At 37.3% G+C, this 20750-nt stretch overlaps 2 protein-coding genes and 1 long non-coding RNA gene across 3 annotated transcripts; 1 reads left to right on the forward strand and 2 right to left on the reverse strand.

The window, feature by feature from the left end:
* Positions 1-160: 160 nt before the first annotated feature.
* LOC147481073 (uncharacterized) lies at positions 161-2487 on the reverse strand. The gene is made up of 4 exons (XM_086578826.1): positions 1871-2487; positions 1692-1782; positions 1418-1613; positions 161-333 (listed from the first exon to the last, which is right to left on the reverse strand). Exons 1-4 carry the CDS (start codon positions 2464-2466, stop codon positions 161-163), a joined length of 1056 nt encoding a protein of 351 aa, XP_086434952.1. The 5' UTR covers positions 2467-2487.
* A 6641-nt stretch (positions 2488-9128) lies between these two features.
* LOC147481074 (uncharacterized) lies at positions 9129-10468 on the reverse strand. The gene is made up of 4 exons (XR_015206399.1): positions 10444-10468; positions 9789-9877; positions 9620-9694; positions 9129-9396 (listed from the first exon to the last, which is right to left on the reverse strand). It is a non-coding gene; the product is annotated as an uncharacterized LOC147481074 (long non-coding RNA).
* A 9252-nt stretch (positions 10469-19720) lies between these two features.
* On the forward strand, positions 19721-20464 carry LOC147481075 (uncharacterized). The gene is made up of 2 exons (XM_086578827.1): positions 19721-20047; positions 20099-20464. Exons 1-2 carry the CDS (start codon positions 19721-19723, stop codon positions 20462-20464), a joined length of 693 nt encoding a protein of 230 aa, XP_086434953.1.
* Positions 20465-20750: the final 286 nt, after the last annotated feature.

Genomic DNA, 20750 nt, shown 5'->3' on the forward strand with positions numbered 1-20750 from the left:
GGCAAGGAGCAGATGTATTCCCTGGTGTACTTGGTGTCTGAACATGACCACCATCATCATCCTCTCCACCAAACCAGTAATGAAACCCCCTTGATCCTCTTTTTCCCCTTGGCGGTCTACTTCCCCTAGGTGCTCTCCCCCCTCTCCTAACTCTTGGCACTTATTGCCCAACATCTTGTTGATTAGCATTATTCTCCTGATGCTCATGGTGCTCTTTGCTTGAACATGGTGCTTTTGCTGCTCTTTGATGAACATGGTGCTCTTCTTTGCTTCGGCTTGGTTTGTCTTGATCATGTTCTTCTTCTTGCCCTCCATTTTGAGCCTTTTGTTTGACTAATCAAGATTTAAGAAACATTTATTGATGCAATCATAATTTCCCTAATTTAAAACATATGACAATAAGTCAAACATAATTTCATTGAAACACAGTCCTTAATTAACAGGACAATTCCCTCAAACATTCTTCATACAAACATAGCATAATAACATTAAAACATACCCTATACATAATAGACCCCTACAACAACATTCATCACTCAAACATTTTTCACTCAAACATAAACTTAATAGACCTTACTTAGCATAGACATAGTTGATCACAAACATAAACACTACTTCTACTTCAATTTTGGGAGCACAAATCCCTTAGCCTTTAAGGCTTGCACAACAACTTTCTTTGGTATGTTCTGGTGTTCACCACCATGAAGGTCTTCCTCCTTCCTTTTAGATCCATGATTTTCCTCCCAGTTCAGCTCAACCATGTGATCCAGCACCATTTTGTGTGAACTCTTTGGATTAAGGTTTATGAATTGTCTACAGATTTCAGCTTGTCTGGCAGAGAAATTGTTGTAAACACCAGGAAGGATGAGATCTTTTAAGTGGGGTGGGTACCAGTCCAACAATGTCAAGTCCCTTTCCTTTACCTTTTGCTTTCCCTTTCCCATTGATATATGTGTGAGAGATGTGGAAACGAGAGAAGTGAGAAGTGTGTGAGAGGTATGAAAGTAATGTGTTGGTTTTATAGCCCAAAGTCAAGTCTAGTCTTGGAAAACAGACAAGTTTTGAAAACAGACCATGCTTATATGTCTAGTCTAGTCTAGTCTTAGAAAATAGACAAGTTTTGAAAACAGACCATGCTTATATGTCTAGTCTAGTCTGATCTTGGAAAATAGACAAGTTTTAAAATAGACAAGACATGGATATGTGTGTAGGTTTTGGTCTCCTTTGAAAACAGAAAACAGACAAAATCCCAATAGAAAACAGACAACTTTATTTATATAAAACTCTAACTTTAAAACTCTAACTCCAATAGAAAACAAACAAATTCCCAATAGAACTCCAACTAACCAATAGAAAACTCCTAACTAACCAATAGAAATCCTAATAGAAAACAAACAAACATGTTAGGGCTTGTTACCTCTTCTGCTTGGTGATGAGCTTGTCTCCTTTGCAGCCTTCTTGCAAGTTCTTGAATTATGTCCTACTTCACCACAATTCCTACATTTTCTTTTGCCACTAGCCTTTTCTTCATCATTTCCCCTTATCCTTTGTTTCTTTGGCCTCCCTGGCCTTCTTTCATTTGGAGGAGGTAGCACAACATTCTTAGGTTTAATCTGTTTAAAAAAAAAAAAAATAGAATCATATTCATTTAGATAACAAATAAATAGAACAATGTAGATTCAAATAACAACCTTGTCCCAGTGTTCTTTATTGGCAATTGGATAGATATAGCCTGCATAAGTTGCTCTGAATGACTCCACAGTGTAGTAATGACTGCAGTACCTAAAAACAAAACAATTTACAAAACAATATAATAAGATAATATGAAATACTATAAAACAAAACAATTTACAATAACATAACAACTCACTTGGCCCAACTCTCCTTCTTTGGTATTCTTGGTCTTATCACAGCTATTGCATGGACACAGGGTATCCCTGTCATTTGCCACACAATGCATTCACATGTCATATTAGTGATGTGCACAAGGAAGGTCTTCCCATTCTTGGTATTGGTGGCTAAAAACTCATTTGGTGCAACTCCTGAAATTTGATACCTATGATACTTGGCTTCCAACTTTTCAATTACACCTTGTACAACAGGTACCAAATCACCCTCACTTAGTCCATCACCTATCTCTCTTCTATCATACATAAGTGACATAATTGTCAATGTATACTTGTCCACAAACTGCATCAGTGGCTTGTCTCTGATCTTAAGGATCCAAGAATTAAAAGATTCACAACAGTTACTTGTGATAGCATCAGTCTTTGGTGCTAGATCAAAATATGATCTAGCCCATGTCTTCCTAGATTCCTTCTCCAACCATTTTTTGGCATCCTTGTCTGCCTGCTCTATTGAATCCATAAATGCCTCATGTGTAGTTATCTTGTATGCTTTAGCTGCTCCCCAACATAAACTCTCCAAATAATGACCTTTAAAGATAGTCTTAAAATTATTGTACATATGTCTGAAACAGAACCTGTGATTGAGGTGACCTAATGGTGTGAATATAGACTATAATATGAGAAAATCAAGTTTAAATATATGATGTAATATACATGTGATATGCATATGGGAAGTTAGTTGCAACACCATCAATGAGACCCTTCCGCTTTTGTCGGATATAAAAGTGAGTCATCTGCTTTGGATGCTTGTTCAAGTGGGGCTTAAGTAAGCTCAGCATCTTGTTCTAGGTAAACTTATTCTCACCCCTACATATAAAGATAGCAAGTGGAAAAATGCCATTCATTGCATCCATTCCTATAGCACTAAGACAGGATCCCCCATACTTGCCCTTAAGAAAGCAACCATCAAGTCCAATGATTGGCCTACACTCATTCACAAACCCATCTAATGATGCCTTGTATGCAACAAAGAAACCCACAAACTCATCTACAGAATCCTTGTACCACTTTACAATCTTTGCATTCATTCCTTTCCAAAATTTGTTTTTCATTTCTGAAATCACCATGTACCCTCTTCATAATTACCATGCATTTTCTCTAACAACATGATCCTTGCTCTCCAAGCAGTCCAATAAGATATGTGTACACCATACTCATGATATATCTCATTAAACAAGTCATTTGGAGCAAAGGTTGGATGGGCCCTTGCAAATGCTTCAATTCATTAGCAACCCAAGGAGCTTTGGCTTGCCACAACTTTGTTCTCCTCATCGACTTCACAAGTATGGATGTCATTATATTTCACGAGCTTCTTTGTAAAGCTCATTTATCTTCTTGCTACATTTTACAAACCACTTGCAGTCCTTATCTTTACAAATCACAAAATACCTTTCCTTATCATTCTTCTTCTTGTTTTGAAACTAAACCTGGGGAGGCTGCCATATCTTTTATAAATTGTCTACACTCTCCAATGTGTCTCCATTCCATATTTGGTTTCAATTTCAAGTTCTTTTTGGAGACTGTTGCTTCTGGGTTATCAGTCCTCTCAGCATCTTCTTCCACATAACAATTTCTTGTTGATATCACAAAATTGTTCATCTCAGTATCTTCTTCTTCATTATCTGACAATAGTGAACCTTCTGAACTCTGACTTGAATGTACATCAACAGGATCCCAATCCTCATCTTCCTTATCAGATTTAGGATCACCCAAATTAAATGTATCTTGACTACAAGGACCAAATCTAGCAACCACCTCAAACTGTCTATCATTTTCATCATCTGAGCTATCACTAAGGAATATATCATTGTTTCCATGTTCAACATCATGCTCAAATGCCTCACCACTCTCAAACAAATCATTGAATTCAGAAAGAACTTCTTCCACACATGCCTGACTACTCCCAACAACTTGTTGATCAACAACAGTTGGTTCCACACCATCTCCATCCTCACTTTGACTTTCAAAGCCAATCTCCCCCTCTTGATCATCCTTAAATCCTTCATCCAATGATTCATCACTTGCTTCCAGAATTGGTTCAACATCATCTTCATCACTCTGACTTTCAAAATCTGAGAAATTAGACTTGTTTTGTAAAAAAGTCTTTGGAATCCCATCTTTCAGCAATACTACTCTTCTAGGAAGTTTTGCATTTGGTTTTGGTTTTTTGGTTGTGAAGTGGAATAGGTTGTGAAGTGGACTCATCATTTGGTTTTGGTTTTTTGGTCAGAATAGGTTGTTTTGAGGGAGTGGTTAAGTCTACAATGACATTTCTAGTTGACTCATCATTTGACATAGGCTGTGAAGTGGTTAAGTCTACAATGACATTTTCACTTGACTCATCATTTGGCATGGTCAAGTCAAAGATGAGAGATGGGCTTGGATGATGTGAAGGGACTGAACTAGACTTATCAATTAGTGGACTTGAATTGAGTGTGGACTCATGTGTGGGCATTGAATTAGGTTCATGTGTGGGCATTGAAGGACATACACCCATGACCCTAGGGCTTGTCTCCCAATCTTGGGTCATGCCTTGCACATTCTGGTAATCATAAGACACAAACAGATGAAATTTATTGTCACTTTCAACCATTATATTCTCCCACATATCCATAAGTTGTTTGTCAAGATTTTCGGTGGACACAAATACCCCTGCTAAAATGCATTGAGCGGATGACACCTTTTTCACGGGAACAAACATCCTAATTTCTGGATGAATTCCATCCAATTCAACTCATCTCCTTCTACTGAATATACTCTCCTCAATCCACCAGAGTACTCCTCCAAACCAAATAAACCAGGCATAGTATTTTTCCATGAACCTCCCAAATGAATAACAAATTTTCTTTTGCCATACCACATGACTGAACTAAAGCAAAAACACAACATTTTATATAATAAGGAATGGACATAAACATCAATAAAATACGGGGAAACTGAAATACAAATCCACTATTCTTAAGTAATTATTTAATGGCAACAACATGGAGAATCCCTCATTTTAAATTAAATAACATAACCAACAAACAAAAAAGGTCTAACCATTGGAATAACAAAATACGTAATATTTACAGACTTAATTAGGGTTTAAATATTCAAAATAATCATTGACATGCAAATTAAACATGCAAAAGAAGGAGCATTGACAACGTACCTAACCAAGTTTGTTTTTTTTTTTTTTTTGTTTTTTTTTTTTTTTTTTTTTTTTTTTAAATATAAAACTCCAACTCCAACTAACCAAGTTTGCAAGTTTGTTTTTTTTCTTTAATATATAAAAATCCAACTCCTAACTAACCAAGTTTGCAACTTTCCTTCGAAGATCCAAACTACGTCAATGAGAGGACTGTTAACACTTTCATTCTCTCTGTGTGGAAAATGATAGAACAGAGAAATGAGAAGGGAGAAACAGAAATGAGAGAGAGTGAAGGAAGAGAAATGGCGTGAGTTAGTGAGTTTATTCCCGCCAATTTTATCGAGATCCATAGTTAACACGTGTTTTGATAACAACGGCCAAGATCTAGAAGATCTTACCCGTTAAAAAGTGACCACGTGTCTCATCACATACTGTTGAATTGGCATCAAATTACAAAATTAGAGATGGTCAACTTGGTCAACATTGACCTCATAAAGGTATTGTAGGTAATAGCAAAATATGTGAGTTGGGCAGACGTCCATCGTTGGTCAACGTGGTCAACTCACGGTTAGAAGGACCAAAACCTAATAATCGATCATTCGTGGACCAAAGCCTAATTAACCTATTATTAGGAGGACCAAAACCTAAAAACCCCCCAGTTTAGCCCCACTTTTAATAGGGTATTCAGTGTTTGGCTCCTGTAAGTTGCTTAATTCGTTTTTGGCCCCAATTCTGTCAATTGACTGAGTCAACTTTAACTGTACCGTATCATATTTTCAGAATGACAATTTTACCCTCACATGACTTGCACATGGAATTTGTAAATATCAGTGTCGATTTATTTCAATTTTGAATTCCAATACAATTTCATTTCATTGATTTCGATTTAAATGACCATCTAAATTAAAAAATCATATCGACGGCTTGGATATTAGTTTTTACATATCACGAGAAGTCAAGAAGGAGTTAGTTTATAATTAGGGTACTAAAATGACTAATTAACAATTACCCTAACAATTAGGGTTTAAGGCTACTTACAAAATTTGGGTTTTTTTTTTTTTCAATTATAATTTATTTGTCAAATTGAACATAAATTGGCCCAAATTATACTATATAAATTGGGGCTTTTGTCAAATTAGACTTCTATTGTGAATATCGTACATAAATTGGCCCCAATTACATGTACACAAATAGAGGCTTTTGTCAAAGGGAAATTATAGAGTAACACAATGTGTTACACTGAGAACGGTCACACATTCCAATAGAAACTAACCACGTAGAATACAACCTAAACAACTTGAAGAGCTGGTAAACTTAAGAAAAGACCAATCTTGCCCTTCTTCTTTACCACCAGCCATCGCCAACTACCAATTCCCCTCTGCCTCTACTCTCCCTTCCTCCTCCTTTTCTCTCTTAGTTTCTTCTTCTTCTCTCTGAAAATCACCACTACCACATCTAATAATTTTTATAATTAAGTCTTTTAGAATTTTGGAAGTAAGAATTAAAAATCAATTAGGCCCTAGTACTAAAACTTTGAAATGTAACTGAAAAAACAGTTTAACTTTACATCGAAGAACCAAAATCTATGAAACTTATCATGTGAGGTGTAAATTAATTAGTTGCAACCTATTTTAATTATGTGTTTTTGATTTAAGAATAAGAGAAATACGAAAATAAATAAAAACAGAACGATATGATGAGAGAGAAAGTCGGTGGCCGTGCCGGTTATGGTAGGGGCAGCACCTGTGCAAAACAAAGAAAATGGTGGTGGATTCTATGGCTTTCCAATGTACATACTAAGTCAGTTTCCGTCTCTTTTCTATGTGACTGGCTATAGTGGTATCAAGATTTCTTTTCCACATGGCAAAATTTAACTAGTTCGTGTTACACACTTGGGTAACACAAATGTGTTACCTTAGAACGACTCTTTGTCAAATTAGAGTTATATTGTGTATATTATTGAACATAAATTGGCCCTAATTACACTTAACAAATTGGGGGTTTTATCCAATTAGGGTTCTATTTTGCAAAGTGAACACTATAATGAAGTCTTTTGGATTGTGGGATTTTAGTATATTTTAAAAAAAAAATCCATTTAAATATATTTTTATTTTTGGCCTCTTTTTTAACAAAACTTTTAAGCTTTTAGCCCCTCCTCCATTAAGGACTATGGGAGCAACATTCAAAGCTCCAACGGCTAGTAGCTAATGACCCTTGGATGCCAATCGTAAGATTTTGACACATGTCATTTTGTTTTGTTTCAAAAAAAGAAAGTCACGTGTGGCACATGTGAGGGGTATTTAGGCCATTTCGAAATTATGAAGAGCAAAACATACTGTACCGTTAAAATTGACTCAGTCAACTGACAGAACTGGGGCCAAAAATGAATTAAGCAACTTACAGGAGCCAAACGCTGGATACCCTATTAAAAGTGGGGCCAAAATCGAATAAACTTTAACTTTTTAGTCTATTAATAGCAAGATGTTATTCAATCTATCTTCAGATTCAAAAAACCTTCAACTTTCTCATTTTTTTTTTATTGTACAAATCTTGTTCAAAAATCTTTTGACACAATCAATTTAATCGAATTACATAATGTAAATACAAACATAACAACTTAGCAGATTTCAACACCGAATTGTCCCATATTTTTTTTTTGTAGGAAATTGTCCCATATTTACAGCACACATTTAATCATTAATCAATAGCCCATAATCTACTAGTTATTGAAACAAAAGAAGGATGGGTGGTAACGGAAAGACAAGTTACTCAGCGAATTCATGTGATTACAAGTTATTGGAAGAGGTTGGATACGGTGACAGTGCTGCTACTATTTTCAGAACGATTTATCTCCCTTCTAATCAACTCGTTGCTGTCAAGTGCTTGGACCTCGAACGATGCCGCACCAATCTGGTCTCTTTTTACTCTCTCCCATTTATTAATGGATTTTTAATATCAAACGCTGTCAATCAAGTGATTGTTTGATTTGATCATTGACTTATTGGGGTTTTAAGATATGTTATTTAGGCTTTGGTCCTACTATTAATAGCGAAATTAGGCTTTGGTCCTACTTTTCAAATTTACCCTCCTTATTCACCAATTCCTCGAGATGCGCACAACAACAAATTGACTGTCTAATTTTTTAGTTCTCTGTAACCAAACCCTATATCGATACGTGGCAAACTAAAAATGTCAATATAAAAACACGTGACATGCACAAGGAGGGGTATTCTGGCCATTTTGAAATAACAAGCAATTTGACCAGGGTCAACTATATTGACTCACAGTCAAGGAAAAAAATAGGACCAAAGCCTAATAAATTTGAAAAGTAGGACCAAAGCCTAATTTCGCTATTAATAGTAAGACCAAAGCCTAAATAACCCTAAAAGTTATTAAACTTATTACAATATGATGGGTAGGATGTCAGGGTTGTTTGTCCACATTATATATTGTCGTATGGAGACCTCGTAAGCAGCTATTATTCACTTTATCAAAAATTCTGATAATAAGAACTTTAGGTATTCCTACCATTCATATCAGTTCATGTTAGAATCCTTATTATTATTATTATTATTATTATTATTATTATTATTATTATTATTATTATTATTTTCTGTTTTTTGAATTTCTTGACAAATTTTTAGCGAAGAAGATGCAAAAAAGAGAATTTACATTGTTTGGGTAATGCTTTATTTGGTTTTTGTGTTGAAATTTCTGCGGAGATGTTAAATCACTACACCATAACAGGCTATTTGCAATGGCAAAAAAACGTTGTTAATAATTTTCGCAACACTTTTTAAGTATTACAAATATGGTGTGGGTAAAGTTATGAAATTTTTGCAACGGTTAATAAGCGTTGCAAACAGAAATTTTCCAACGCTTATTATAACTATTTCATACCCAAATTTAAAACCTTTGCAACGGTTTTTTATTTCACAAACGCTTTTTAAGCGTTGCAAAGTTGTTAGTTAATTTTTTTTTTAAAAAAATTAAAATTCATTTGTAATGGTTATAAACCGTTGCTGATGAAAAAAAAAATTCTCATATTTTGTAGTGAGACCAGCTAAACCTACAATAAATAATGGATACAAGAATGGTTTAGACAAATATATATATATATATAGCTACAAACTCACTCCAAACTGAAGCAAACAAAATTAAGGACAGAAAGCAAACTTCCCAAGAAACAAACCACTCTTGCTTTCAAAATCTTCCCTTCACTCTAAGAAGTCCTTGGCATCTTCAAACCCCAAAAGCTCAACGCCATCACATTCCCCTTCCACGGCCACAGAAACCTGCCCCGCCACCCCCTCGACCCATCGCTCAAGCAGCAGCATCTCCTTGTGCACTCTCCGACTGGATTATCAATACAATGAATAGCCATTAGAAAATAACAATGTAAAGAAAAATTAAAAACACCGTGACTACCAAGGATGGCACAGTGGAATAAAAAAAGAAATAACAGAAGGCTGAACAACTAAACTCTTGGGATTTGAAGACACTGAACTTTTGGCCAAGTGTAACATGTTTGATAGATAACACTACAAACGCCATACAACTTAACTGGAGAAAACCTTACCTTTGGGTTCTTCACGGTCTCGTCCACACTTAGAATTAGGCAAGCTGCCTCTGTTGCCGCATTTATAGCATTTATCTGAGACATTTGCAATCACGGCCAATGTCTAAATCCAAGGGATCACAGGTAAAAAGAAACTGAACAAAGCAACATGGGAAAGAACATCGAATACCTTAACAACAGCAGGTTCCCATACAAAGTTGGCAAATGTATCTATGATTCCACCAGTGTTTATATCGACCCCGTAGCGGGCACTCTCACCTAATGACATGACATGTGATTAAAAAATCGGCACTTCAGCCTTTCATAAACAATTTAAACCGCAAATGAACAAAGACATACACAATCAAAACCATAACACATGCAACTGGCAAGTGTCAACCAAGCTAGGATGTTAAAAAGTAAAGAAAATAGTGCAATAGTGCAAAGTCCATTCTAATAAAATCTATTTATCCAAAAAAAAAATATACGGACACGTGGATACGTATCCGACACGGATTATTTTTGAAATATGGCGTGTCCATGTAACATAAGATTAAACTATTCAAACAGGTTTGGTTCTTTGAACTGATTTATTTTCTACTTCTCTTACAGAAATAAGTATATCCAACGAGTAGTGGATCAAAAGCTATAGCAATTAATATTTATAATAGAAAGTAAAAAAAAAAAAAATCTCTAGTAGTAACCGCAAGTACGTCATCTCTCTACACAGATGCATAAATTTGTACTAAACAACTACATCAATTGAGTGCAAAACTGAATTTCAATATAACGTTACTTATAGATATATGTATCGTACTATCAGAGAGAGAGAGAGCATCATATACCTTCAACATTTGATCATGTAAAATACTACCCAAGAACTTCCTATCATGAGAATAAGCTGCAAGATATAACACAAGATTAAGCAAGCTTGAATTTAAAGAATAAGCTGCAAGATATAACACAAGACTAAGCTAGCTTGAATTTAAAACACACAAACTGGCAGTAAAGGGGAAGGTGCAAATGAAAAAAATAAAATAAAATAGGGAGGCATTGACCATCTGAAGACCCGTAGTGGAAGAATTCACTTCAAAATACAAGCTAATAATAATGAATATATACAAAGTGTGGATAACATCACCTTGATGCAGCCGTTATCATCTCCTGAGGCAATAGTGGTCTCAGTCAAGTTGACCAAGCGATTTTACCGTGCCCGCCACGCGACAACAATGAGCGTAAGAATAAAATAAAATTCCTCACAAGAATAAAGTAAAAGAAAAACTTACTCATGGGCATTATCCAAACGAGCAATTGTTAATAAACGGTATAAACCCAAATCATTGGAGTTAAATGCTAATATTAAATGCCTCAAAGGAAAGCATTTCATCACACCATACAAAAAAAAGATGATGAAATGGCATTGGCACTGTTCAGATTTGTACCTATTGATAGGAGTGGTCATCAAATATGCCATTGGTACAAGGTACAGAACTTGATCCCAGGTATGATGGTTGGTGTCAAATCCACCCCTGGGTGGTTCGAAACTCGTACCAACTTGATGATCCAAAGGAGGTCCTTGCATATTCATCTTCCCATCAGGTTTCATATTCTTATCCAACAAAAAGTTGAGACCGTATGGTGGGTAATGGTACTGGCCACCTAGTTGTAGTCTCAAGCAAGTATTCCTGTTTAAGTCGTGCATGCCATCGCCATCCCATCCGATCCATCAATCTCTACCTTTCTGTGCCAAAATATCCGAATAGCTGGTGGAAAGTAAGCATCTATGGAGCACTCCAAGTCTCTGGAAACAAGCAACCAAATCCAGTCCAATCAAGACACAACAACAAATGTTATAGAAACATGAAAAACAATAGAAGGATAAGAATCAAAGAACTTCACCCTGTACATCTTTACGACATAAATAACAATTAGGAAGTTTATTTCCCAACATAAATTACTTTCTCAAACTTTCATAGAAGCACTTTTGGAACTTCATAGAGTGATTAGAATAATCAAATTGCCACTCGAAAGTAGATAACTAGAAGATCAGTAACTGTAAAAACTAAAATCATAAGCAAATATTTTCATATATAATATGACATGGATGAATGAGTACCCCCTATGAAGCCCTCGTAAGGCCATTACCAAAACAAGACATCCACTAACTAGGGCTATTCTCACAAGTCCTTGGTCAGAACTTATGGAGATGGAGCCTGCGGTTTAAGAATTCCTAAATATAATAAATTAATTAGAATACGATAGAGAAAGGAGGTTTTGTGTGTGTGTGTGGGAGGGGGGAGAATCATTTATCACAATCATAAATTGTAACTGGCATGAACTCAATTTACATAGGTAATTTAGATAGATTCCCATAGATATACACGCAAAGCAGGTAACATAACAGTGGTATACTGCTATAGCAGTTTTTCGGTCAGTACATCAAAACAAGTTGCAAAACAATGCCATCCCTAGTCAACTTTGCACTTCGAGTTAAATCAGGCCTCAAGTCCTCAGAATACAATGCCATGCTCAGAAACATTGTAAAAAATAAGCCTCATGTATGGAAGTTTAAAGACTAGTATGAGAATTTTCAGATACTTCCAACTGAATTCACTCGCATTTGAAGAAAACCTTAGCACAATTATTTATGTATCCCGCTTACCTCTGATGTAGCAAGCTTTGGTCCTCGGTTAACATCAAGTGTTGACTATCATTATTGGGAAGCCATGAAATAGATTGCGCTTGTTGCTCACTGCCCATTCCCAAGGGCAAATGTATACCATTCTGGAACTACAGGAGTGAAATGATTCATATAAGAGCTCTGTCTACATAAACAAGTGAGAGGGAGGACTAAAACCAGTGTTACCTGAGTAGTGCATTCTAGTGACATTAGCTGCTGCTTTCCAAAGTTTTCTTGCCAATAGAAGTTAAAGTGCTTAACTACTAACTCTTAGGTCCAGTACCTCTCTATGTGAACAGATCCCTCCTATAGTCCCATATGCTTTGCTTTGTGCATGATGCATGAGGCCATGGTCATTACTCTAGTGACATTTATTAAATCATGATGCAAAGGAAAGCAACAAGTACAACCTTTGATTATACGTCTCTAAGTAAAATATACAACTCCAAACCTTGACTCCACTCCCATGCTTTTGGTACATTCATGGAAGATGTTCTACTCAGCATTCCTCTGTTGAATTTGCTAAACCATGATGCAAAAGAAAGTTACAATGAACACAAAAACCCTCGCCACGAAGAAGGTTGTGTGGTGTTTGTATTCATGAAACGTAGAGCGCACTGGACAGGTTGAGAGCTTTTAAAAAATAAGAGCCGAATTGGAAGTGCCATAATCATCAGCAACTGTCCAAATGTGTGAATGGAGGACGTGTTCTTGCTTGGAAGAATTAATTAGAACATAATGTTTACCATGTCAGATAATTCGACCACTAAAAAGTGATATAGTGATACAAGATATAGGTGAGATGGACTCACCAAAGAGAGACCACGGAGACACAAACCCGAAGGGGGAACCCACGTAAAAAAAACCAACAACATCCTATCTAAAAAATTTCTAGGCAATCTGATATTGGTGGAACAAGGCCTAGAGAATGATGCAGATGATGCCACATAATGTTATTGGAGTAGAGAAACAGGTCAAACAATGGGAATACCTTGTGGGAGTGGATACGATTAAGTGATTCTTTAAGAGAATCTTCCATTGCCCTTAAATGTTCAATATTGTTGATCTTTTTTAGGGATCGGTCCAACAAATTTGCAAGATGATAGAACTATATGAGTTTCACACTTTTTAGCAAGTATACATGCATCTCAAGATGTACAAGTATAGATCTAATTTACTTCCAAAGGCCCAAAATGCAACAAGAGAGAACAAAGAATACCATTTTTTTTTTTTTTCCTTTTTAATTTGGATGAAGGATATCTAGGCAACACGAAAGATGTGTCTACCACAAATAGTAGTGGAAGTTGCAGACTAAGGTAAAATAAGAATACAATGGCACATGTATTAGTAACAATAGTTCTTCCAATCATAGAAATAATTCTCCAAATATCCTTAGGTGAAACCGTATCTCATATAAGTAATCTATTTACAGCAACTCAGATCAACCTAAGCAACATAAGTTGGTTGCATCTTAAACAAAAGTTCTCATTCAAGTTGTTATGCAATCAGGAACCTCAAAAAAAGATCCATGTAAAAATCATTTATAAATAATAATAATAATAATAATAATAATAATAATAATCATAAAAGTAATAATAATGATAATAATGGGGGATGGATGCCTCATGAAGCCCCCTTGCTGACACCTTGCATGGGACTTCGACACCATATGTGCTCACACTGGTGTTGAAAGGTAATGACTACTTTAAACTTTAAATTGAGCAACAACATCAATAGATTGTTTATTCATTTGATCTATGCTTCATCAGAATATAGTCCTTACTTTTCTGATGTACAAAATTTTCTAATTTAGTTTTTACTTTCATAACTCCTGCCATGTAGTGCTCATGACATTAACCACTCATGCTTAACCCTTAGGCCTCTTAAAATGCTTCGTCAAAAATGCAACAAAAAAAAGCTAATGTGTTATGCTGCTCCAAATCAACAGAGTAAATAGAGAGCCACTATCTTAGCTAGAGAATGTTTTCTAAGCTCAATTACATTTTACGTTGACCAACGAAGGTGTAGCGCGTAGACTGTAGACAAAAGTTTATCAAAAGAAAAAGTCTTGACTACAGAATATAGGTTCATGATGTGTGAATATCTCCTTCAGTAGAAGATACAAAAGGCTAAAACACTTACAGATACACAATTAATAGAAATACAGTGTCACGAGATCATATACAAGAGTTGGAAAATATTTTTATTTGAAGTCTTACCTCAGTCTTTTATGCATTTATGACAATTGAGCTTCGAGTAGCCTTGATTGATTCATCAGATCCTGCCCAAAGCAGTTCAACCAACTTACATCAAAATCCTGACACATTGACAGTCTTGTCAGTTTGAAAAATAAAGAGGAAAAAAAAATCAAGCTCAGTTCGGTGAGGCGTACCTCAACAGTTTGAGTACTGCAAAAAAGCAAGACGGTAATATCAGATTTCTTAGTCAGGTACAAAACTAAATAGAAATTACAGAATAAGGTCTAAACTAAAAAGAAATATGTAAGACCAAGAAATATGTACCTTGTACCCAAGAAATCCTGAATATTTACATTGTGGTCCAACTTCTTAAATGTTTTCTTTAGCGCCTATACTCTCAAAAGAAACAGAAAAACGTAGCTTAAAAATATAGCACTGATGGTCCAGAAAAGAGAATAGACCAAAGTGAGAAGAAGAGTAAAGAATGCAATTTAGGGAAGAAAAGAAAGAAAATGAAATAATACCGGTACCGCCATTGATAAAACGAACAACTCTACAAGATTCTTCATGTGCATGTATTTCATAACTATTGCGGCGGTGATGAATTAGTTTTGCAGAGTGCAAAAATTAGTTGGATCGAGATGATAATTTTAGGGATCTTGAAATGCGGCGGTGAGAGAGAGAGGAGAGAAAGAAAGTTATGTTTTATATTTCGATTTTTTTCGTTTCCCTCTTTCGCAAAATTTTCAAGTTTTTAATTTGTAACACTTCTCCAACGCTTTTTAAGTGTTAGCAATTAATTCCGGAAATTCACCCAAATAAAACAACTCTTTACAACATTGCCAACGTTTATTTAATGTTGGAAACTTAATAACGGTAAATAACCGTTGCAAATCAAAAAAGGTGCGTGTTGCAAATATCCTATTATGGTGTAGTGAATAAGCTCAACGGTTAGTGCATTATCAGTTTGGAAATGAGTCTTTAATTACTTTGTGAGAGGGAGTCTTGCTGAAGCTACTTGTGTAATTTTTCTGCAGGTCTGCCGAATGTTATAGCGTTGCTTCCTGATTGTACGTTTCATGGTAAGAACAAGGATTGTGGTGGTAAGTCTTTTTATGTCATGGATTACTTTGTTAAAAATTGTTGAATGTGTATATTAGGGAAGGAAAGAGCCACTCCCTTGTTTACACTCCCATGTACATTCGTGTAAACAAGTGTACCTACAACTTAAGTGAAGTCTTGATTTTTGGTGGAGATGATGTCCCCGCCATGAAGATCGTCCTTAGAGATAAGTCACCTTATTTGAATGTCTAACCTTGTTAAAAGAGTGATTGAGCGTGTGCGTTAGATGAAATACCGAGTCCATCGAGAATATCTGGTTGTTGAACTATTTACGATAGTAACTTGAGCTCAAATGTTTTCAAGTTTTGTAACATAATTTCTTGCTCTTGATTCTGTACATTTTTTAGATGAGAATATCGAGATCTTATGATCTTCATCATTTTTCTTTTCTTGATATACTCTAGCTGCATCTTATAAGGTGGAGATATTATTAGTCTTGTTTTAACTCATTCTTTATTCCTTTTTCATGCAGTCCTTGTTATTTCCCTTTCGAGCCCTTTGAGACCCGATTGGGGTCATTTTTATGAGACTTGGGATGAACATTATGCAGATCCTGAGAATTCTGGGGAATGTATTTGGTGAATCTCAAGTTCAGTGACTTTCTGAAATGGGTGGCGAAGAGTTTGGTAAAAGTGATAACCCATTGGCTTTACTGTTCAGATACACCACACTTTGCATATCGCAATGGGGTCATCCCATTTACGATTACCACCTACACTGAAGAAGCGGATCCTTATGATGATGTGGTGTGTCAGCAAGGTGCGCATACCATCCCTAGTTGAGCGTGTGATGAACCTGTGTGGATCCTCATAAATGGTCCACATGGCTTTACCTGATCCTCCTCATTTGTGGCCTCGTTGGATCGACTTGTGTAGTGAGACATCCAACTAGATGGAATGCTCAGCAGCACAATGCCTCTATGGACCAGCTGGGCATGATCTCTGGACATGACACCCAGACTGGACCCTTCATATCTGCAGGCCTAGCCTTGGTTCATAGCCAAGTCACAACATGGCATGTGGGCCAAGCCTCGCTATAAGCCCGTAATCAGCTGCAAACTAGGGATAGATTTTAACTCTATCCAATGTAACTGAAAACTAGGGATAGATTTTGGCTTTATCCAATGTAACTGAAAACAAGGGATAAGGATCCATATCCAGATATTCCCTAGTTTTTTGGATGGTTACATATTGAAAAGTTTTGACCAACAAAACTACATTGAAAAACTCCACACTCCGGAGATTTTCAGAGAGACTTGATCCCGCTGGGGTATGTAGGTAGCCACTGAACTAAAAAGTGGTTCAGTCTCAACAACTAAGACATTTTTTCTTATGCAACAAGTTCAACAAGGTGCGCAAGTTCTAAAATTGTTTTGTAGTAGCGATAATACTCTCGCATGTGGTGATATTCAGAAGATGGTGATATTCAGAAGGTGGTGATATTCAGAAGGTCAATTTTTGTTTTAAGAATGTCTGGGTAGATCTATTTTGCTTCAGTTTTTGCCCCGACATCTTTTGGCGCCGTCTGTGGAGAATCAACTCACGACTACGCTCTTCTCTTTTATTATATTGAATATCACAATCAATGGCTGCTAGTAGACCCAAAAGAAATCAAAAGGTGGCTGACACTAGTCAGGCTCCAGAAATTGCACAAAACCTGCCTCCTAATGCTGAGACAACACAACACATAGTTGCTGACGAGGTTCATGCTCAGAAGAAGTATACGCGTTAGATTCCCCCACAAAATATGGACGCCCAGCATGAAGAAGAAGATTTGGTGGAAAACCTATGAATTACTGTTCCAGCAGGGGAACAAGATGCAACTAGGGATACTCGAGTCGTCACACACAGAGACGGAGTTGCATTTGCTGGGGCAAAACCATCGATGCTGCCTCAGCGTCTGCAGCAACGCCTTGGGCCTAGGTCGGGTGCTATTTCCACCCAATCTGGACCATCCACATTGCCTAGGCATTTGCAAGGCCGCCTTGGGCGTGGATCGGACCCTCAGGATCTGAGCCACAATGCTCACCCATCTGATGAAGAAACTCTAATGTCCATGTTGCTCAGGATGACCAGAGAAAACAATCAACTTAGGAGAAACTCTCAGCAAGAATCTTCCGTACCAAGGGAGAGCAGGTCTCAAAAGAGGAGGCATCATCTAAGAAGCCATGCCATCCAGCCGCACCCAAAACCCCAGAACTCTAATTGTGGAGCGTTTAGGTGGTGTTGACGCTGTACTAGGACGGGTTCATAGCCCACAGCATCACCGAAGTAGATCAGTGTCAAGACGTTCCCAGTACTCCAAGGAACGATCAATGTCAGTTTCCGGTTATTCCTCTTCGGATCAAATTGATCTAGAGCGAGACATCCAACGCTCTCGCAATTTGGTACTACAAAGAGGACAATACAGACTAGCTCGAGGTAACATAAGATTTGATCGTAGTCCTGGAGGTTCAGATTCCTCATAATCTGGATACAATGGTTCAAGGAACACTCGCCAGAGGACTAATGGAGGTTATCAGAGAGTGCTGGAGATAGAAAAGGTAGCCAACAGTGGGCCAGAAGCCACAGAACTGGAGCTCTCCACAATTTTGTGGGTGGTTACGCTCAAACCAGAGAGCTAAACCTACGCAGGGCAGAAGCAAATTTCATGCAACATAGGCAAGACTCTGTTGAGCCAGGCTGGAGCCCTGAAAGGAGAAACCGTACCCACAGAGTCGGCACGAACAATGTCGCTCTGCAAGAAAATAGTGACAACTTGAATGAGCAGCAAGTTCAAGAACTCATTAGAACTGCCATGGATTCCAAAGCTACTCAGGAAGATAAACGACATAAACTGGCAATCAAAGGACCTGAAGAATCTCGTTTTCTAAATGTAATCAGAGATTACATTTCCCCTGGTTCTTTCAAACAACCTTCAGTCCCAACCTACAATGATGTAGATGGTTGTCCAGATGAGCACTTGATGAAGTACAGAACGTCTATGGATCTTTTTAATAACAATGATACGTTGATGTGCATAATGTTCCAAGCTACCCTTAACGGAGAAGCTTTGACATGGTTTAACGAACTCCGTCCTCGTTCAATCCATACATTTCCGCAGCTCACTGACAAGTTTTCAAAACATTATCGGTACAACAGGAAGACCATAAAAGGTTCTGGAACTCTTTTCAACCTCCACATGGAGAAAGGAGAAAGCATTCGAGACCTTGTCAGAAAACTCAGGGTGCTGCTCAAGGAGGTCAACAATGTCCCAGATGATGTTGTTGCGCAAGCTTTCAAAAATGCTCTTCCTTTTGATAAGTCTGGTCCGTTCAACTCACTAACTTTTAAGCCTCCAGAAATAGTTCAGGATTTGCTGGTGCGAGCAGAAAGGTATGCTACTATTGAGGAAGATTCAAAGTAGAAGTAGCAAAAGGATTTTTCAAGTGATAGAGGAAAGCAGGAACAACAACAGCGTGATAAAGACAGAAAGAAACATAACAAAGGTGCCAAAACTAGCGTCTCACAGAGTCAGAAACAAGATGGCTGCCCGAGCAAAGATCTTACTCTTCCAGAGCTCAGCATCAATATCTCAGAATTGTATGACAAGCTCAAAGGAAAACTCTACAAGCCGTTCCCTATGAAACCTGATACTGAGGGAAGGAGAGATAAGTCAAAGAAATGCAAGTATCACAATGATTTTGGCCATACTTTGAATGACTGTTATGCATTGAAGAAGGAGATCTCCAGAATGGCAGATGGGGGACAGCTGAAGGAGTATTTAAAGGGTAGTCAAAAGCTGGCTCATGTAAATCTGATCGAGCACGATGTAATAGCTGTATGTCATGCTCAGGTGGCTGTTTGCTCATCCAACTGTGAAAGAAAATGGAGCATGAAGTGCAAGATTCAAAAAATTGGTAGTTGGAATCACGTAAACAGTATCAAATTTAAATCTAGGTTCTATGCTGAGACTATTGTAGAAGGAGGACTAACTTTCACTGAAGAAGATGAGCGAGGAATCTACTATCCTCATAATGATGCTGTGGTGATTACAGCATAGGTTGCCATCCGCAGAGTCCAAAGAATTCTGATAAACATCGGTAGCTCTGCCTATATCCTATTCTCTGGATGCTATTCTGTCATGAATCTCGACGATGATCTTATTCAGGAAGATGGTACTCCAATTATCATCTTTAATGGTGCTCCAGCTAAAAAGGTTGGTAAAATTAATTTGCCAGTCACAGTAGGTCCTAAGGTTGTAGGAGTTGACTTTGTTATGGTAGACTGCCCATCCACATATAATATCATTCTAGGAAGAGATTGGCTTCATGCAATGCATGCAGTGGTGTCCACTTATCACCAAGATGTTAAGTTTCCAACAGCAGAGGGAACTTGTAAGATCCGAAGTGACCAGATTGCATCTCTGAAATGCGATGAGCATGCGATGGATGATTATAAAAAGTCTGAGGTCAGAGGACACACCATTCTCAACATTGAGCAGAAATAACAATTACAGTAGGGCTGGACCAAAGCACCAACGAGGGCAGCCAAAGCACCTCGAGAGGCACCAACCAAGGGACCTCCAACAGGAGATAAGATGAAAGAAGTGCAGATAGGAGAAGAAGAAAGTCAGACCACCTTCATCTCTGAAGCACTTTCTGAAACAGAGAAAGAGGCTTTGGTGGCCTTATTGAAAAGTAACAGAGTTATCTTTGCTTGGAATCCAATAGATATGCCCGGTATTGACCCCAGCGTCGCTTGTCACAGATTAGACATTGACCCAAAAGTCAAACCGGTAAGGCAGAAACCACGGAGAATGGCCCAAGACAGGAAACTCTTAGTGAACAAGGAGATTGACAAATTATTGGAGGTTGGATTTATCTGACCAATTGAATACCCAACTTGGGTTTCCAACATTATAGCAGTACCAAAGAAGAATGGGAAGCTCAGAATTTGTGTTGACTTCATAGACATGAATGAAGCTTGCCCACTGTATCCTTATCCTATACCCAAAATTTCAGATATGGTGGATGCGACATATGGCTTCAATAAACTATCTTTTATGGATGCAAGATCAGGATATTATCAGATTGTACTGCACTATGATGACCAGAAGTATACAATATTCATCACAGACAGAGGCCTATATTGCCATGTGGTTATGCCATTCG

The sequence above is a fragment of the Coptis chinensis genome, chromosome 8, assembly GCF_015680905.1.
Source record: "Coptis chinensis isolate HL-2020 chromosome 8, ASM1568090v1, whole genome shotgun sequence".
Lineage (NCBI taxonomy): Eukaryota > Viridiplantae > Streptophyta > Magnoliopsida > Ranunculales > Ranunculaceae > Coptis > Coptis chinensis.

What these genes read in the sequence shown, in the direction of transcription:
- LOC147481075 (XM_086578827.1), top strand. Translation starts at nt 19,721, where the DNA reads ATGAATCTCGACGATGATCTTATTCAGGAAGATGGTACTCCAATTATC. An exon ending in ATGATTATAAAAAGTCTGAG is followed by an intron (nt 20,048 to 20,098) that starts GTCAGAGGACAC and finishes CAATTACAGTAG; the next exon opens with GGCTGGACCAAAGCACCAAC.
- LOC147481073 (XM_086578826.1), bottom strand. Translation starts at nt 2,466, where the DNA reads ATGTACAATAATTTTAAGACTATCTTTAAAGGTCATTATTTGGAGAGT. An exon ending in AAGAAGGAGAGTTGGGCCAA is followed by an intron (nt 1,783 to 1,870) that starts GTGAGTTGTTAT and finishes TTTTGTTTTTAG; the next exon opens with GTACTGCAGTCATTACTACA. An exon ending in CTCATCACCAAGCAGAAGAG is followed by an intron (nt 334 to 1,417) that starts GTAACAAGCCCT and finishes AATCTTGATTAG; the next exon opens with TCAAACAAAAGGCTCAAAAT.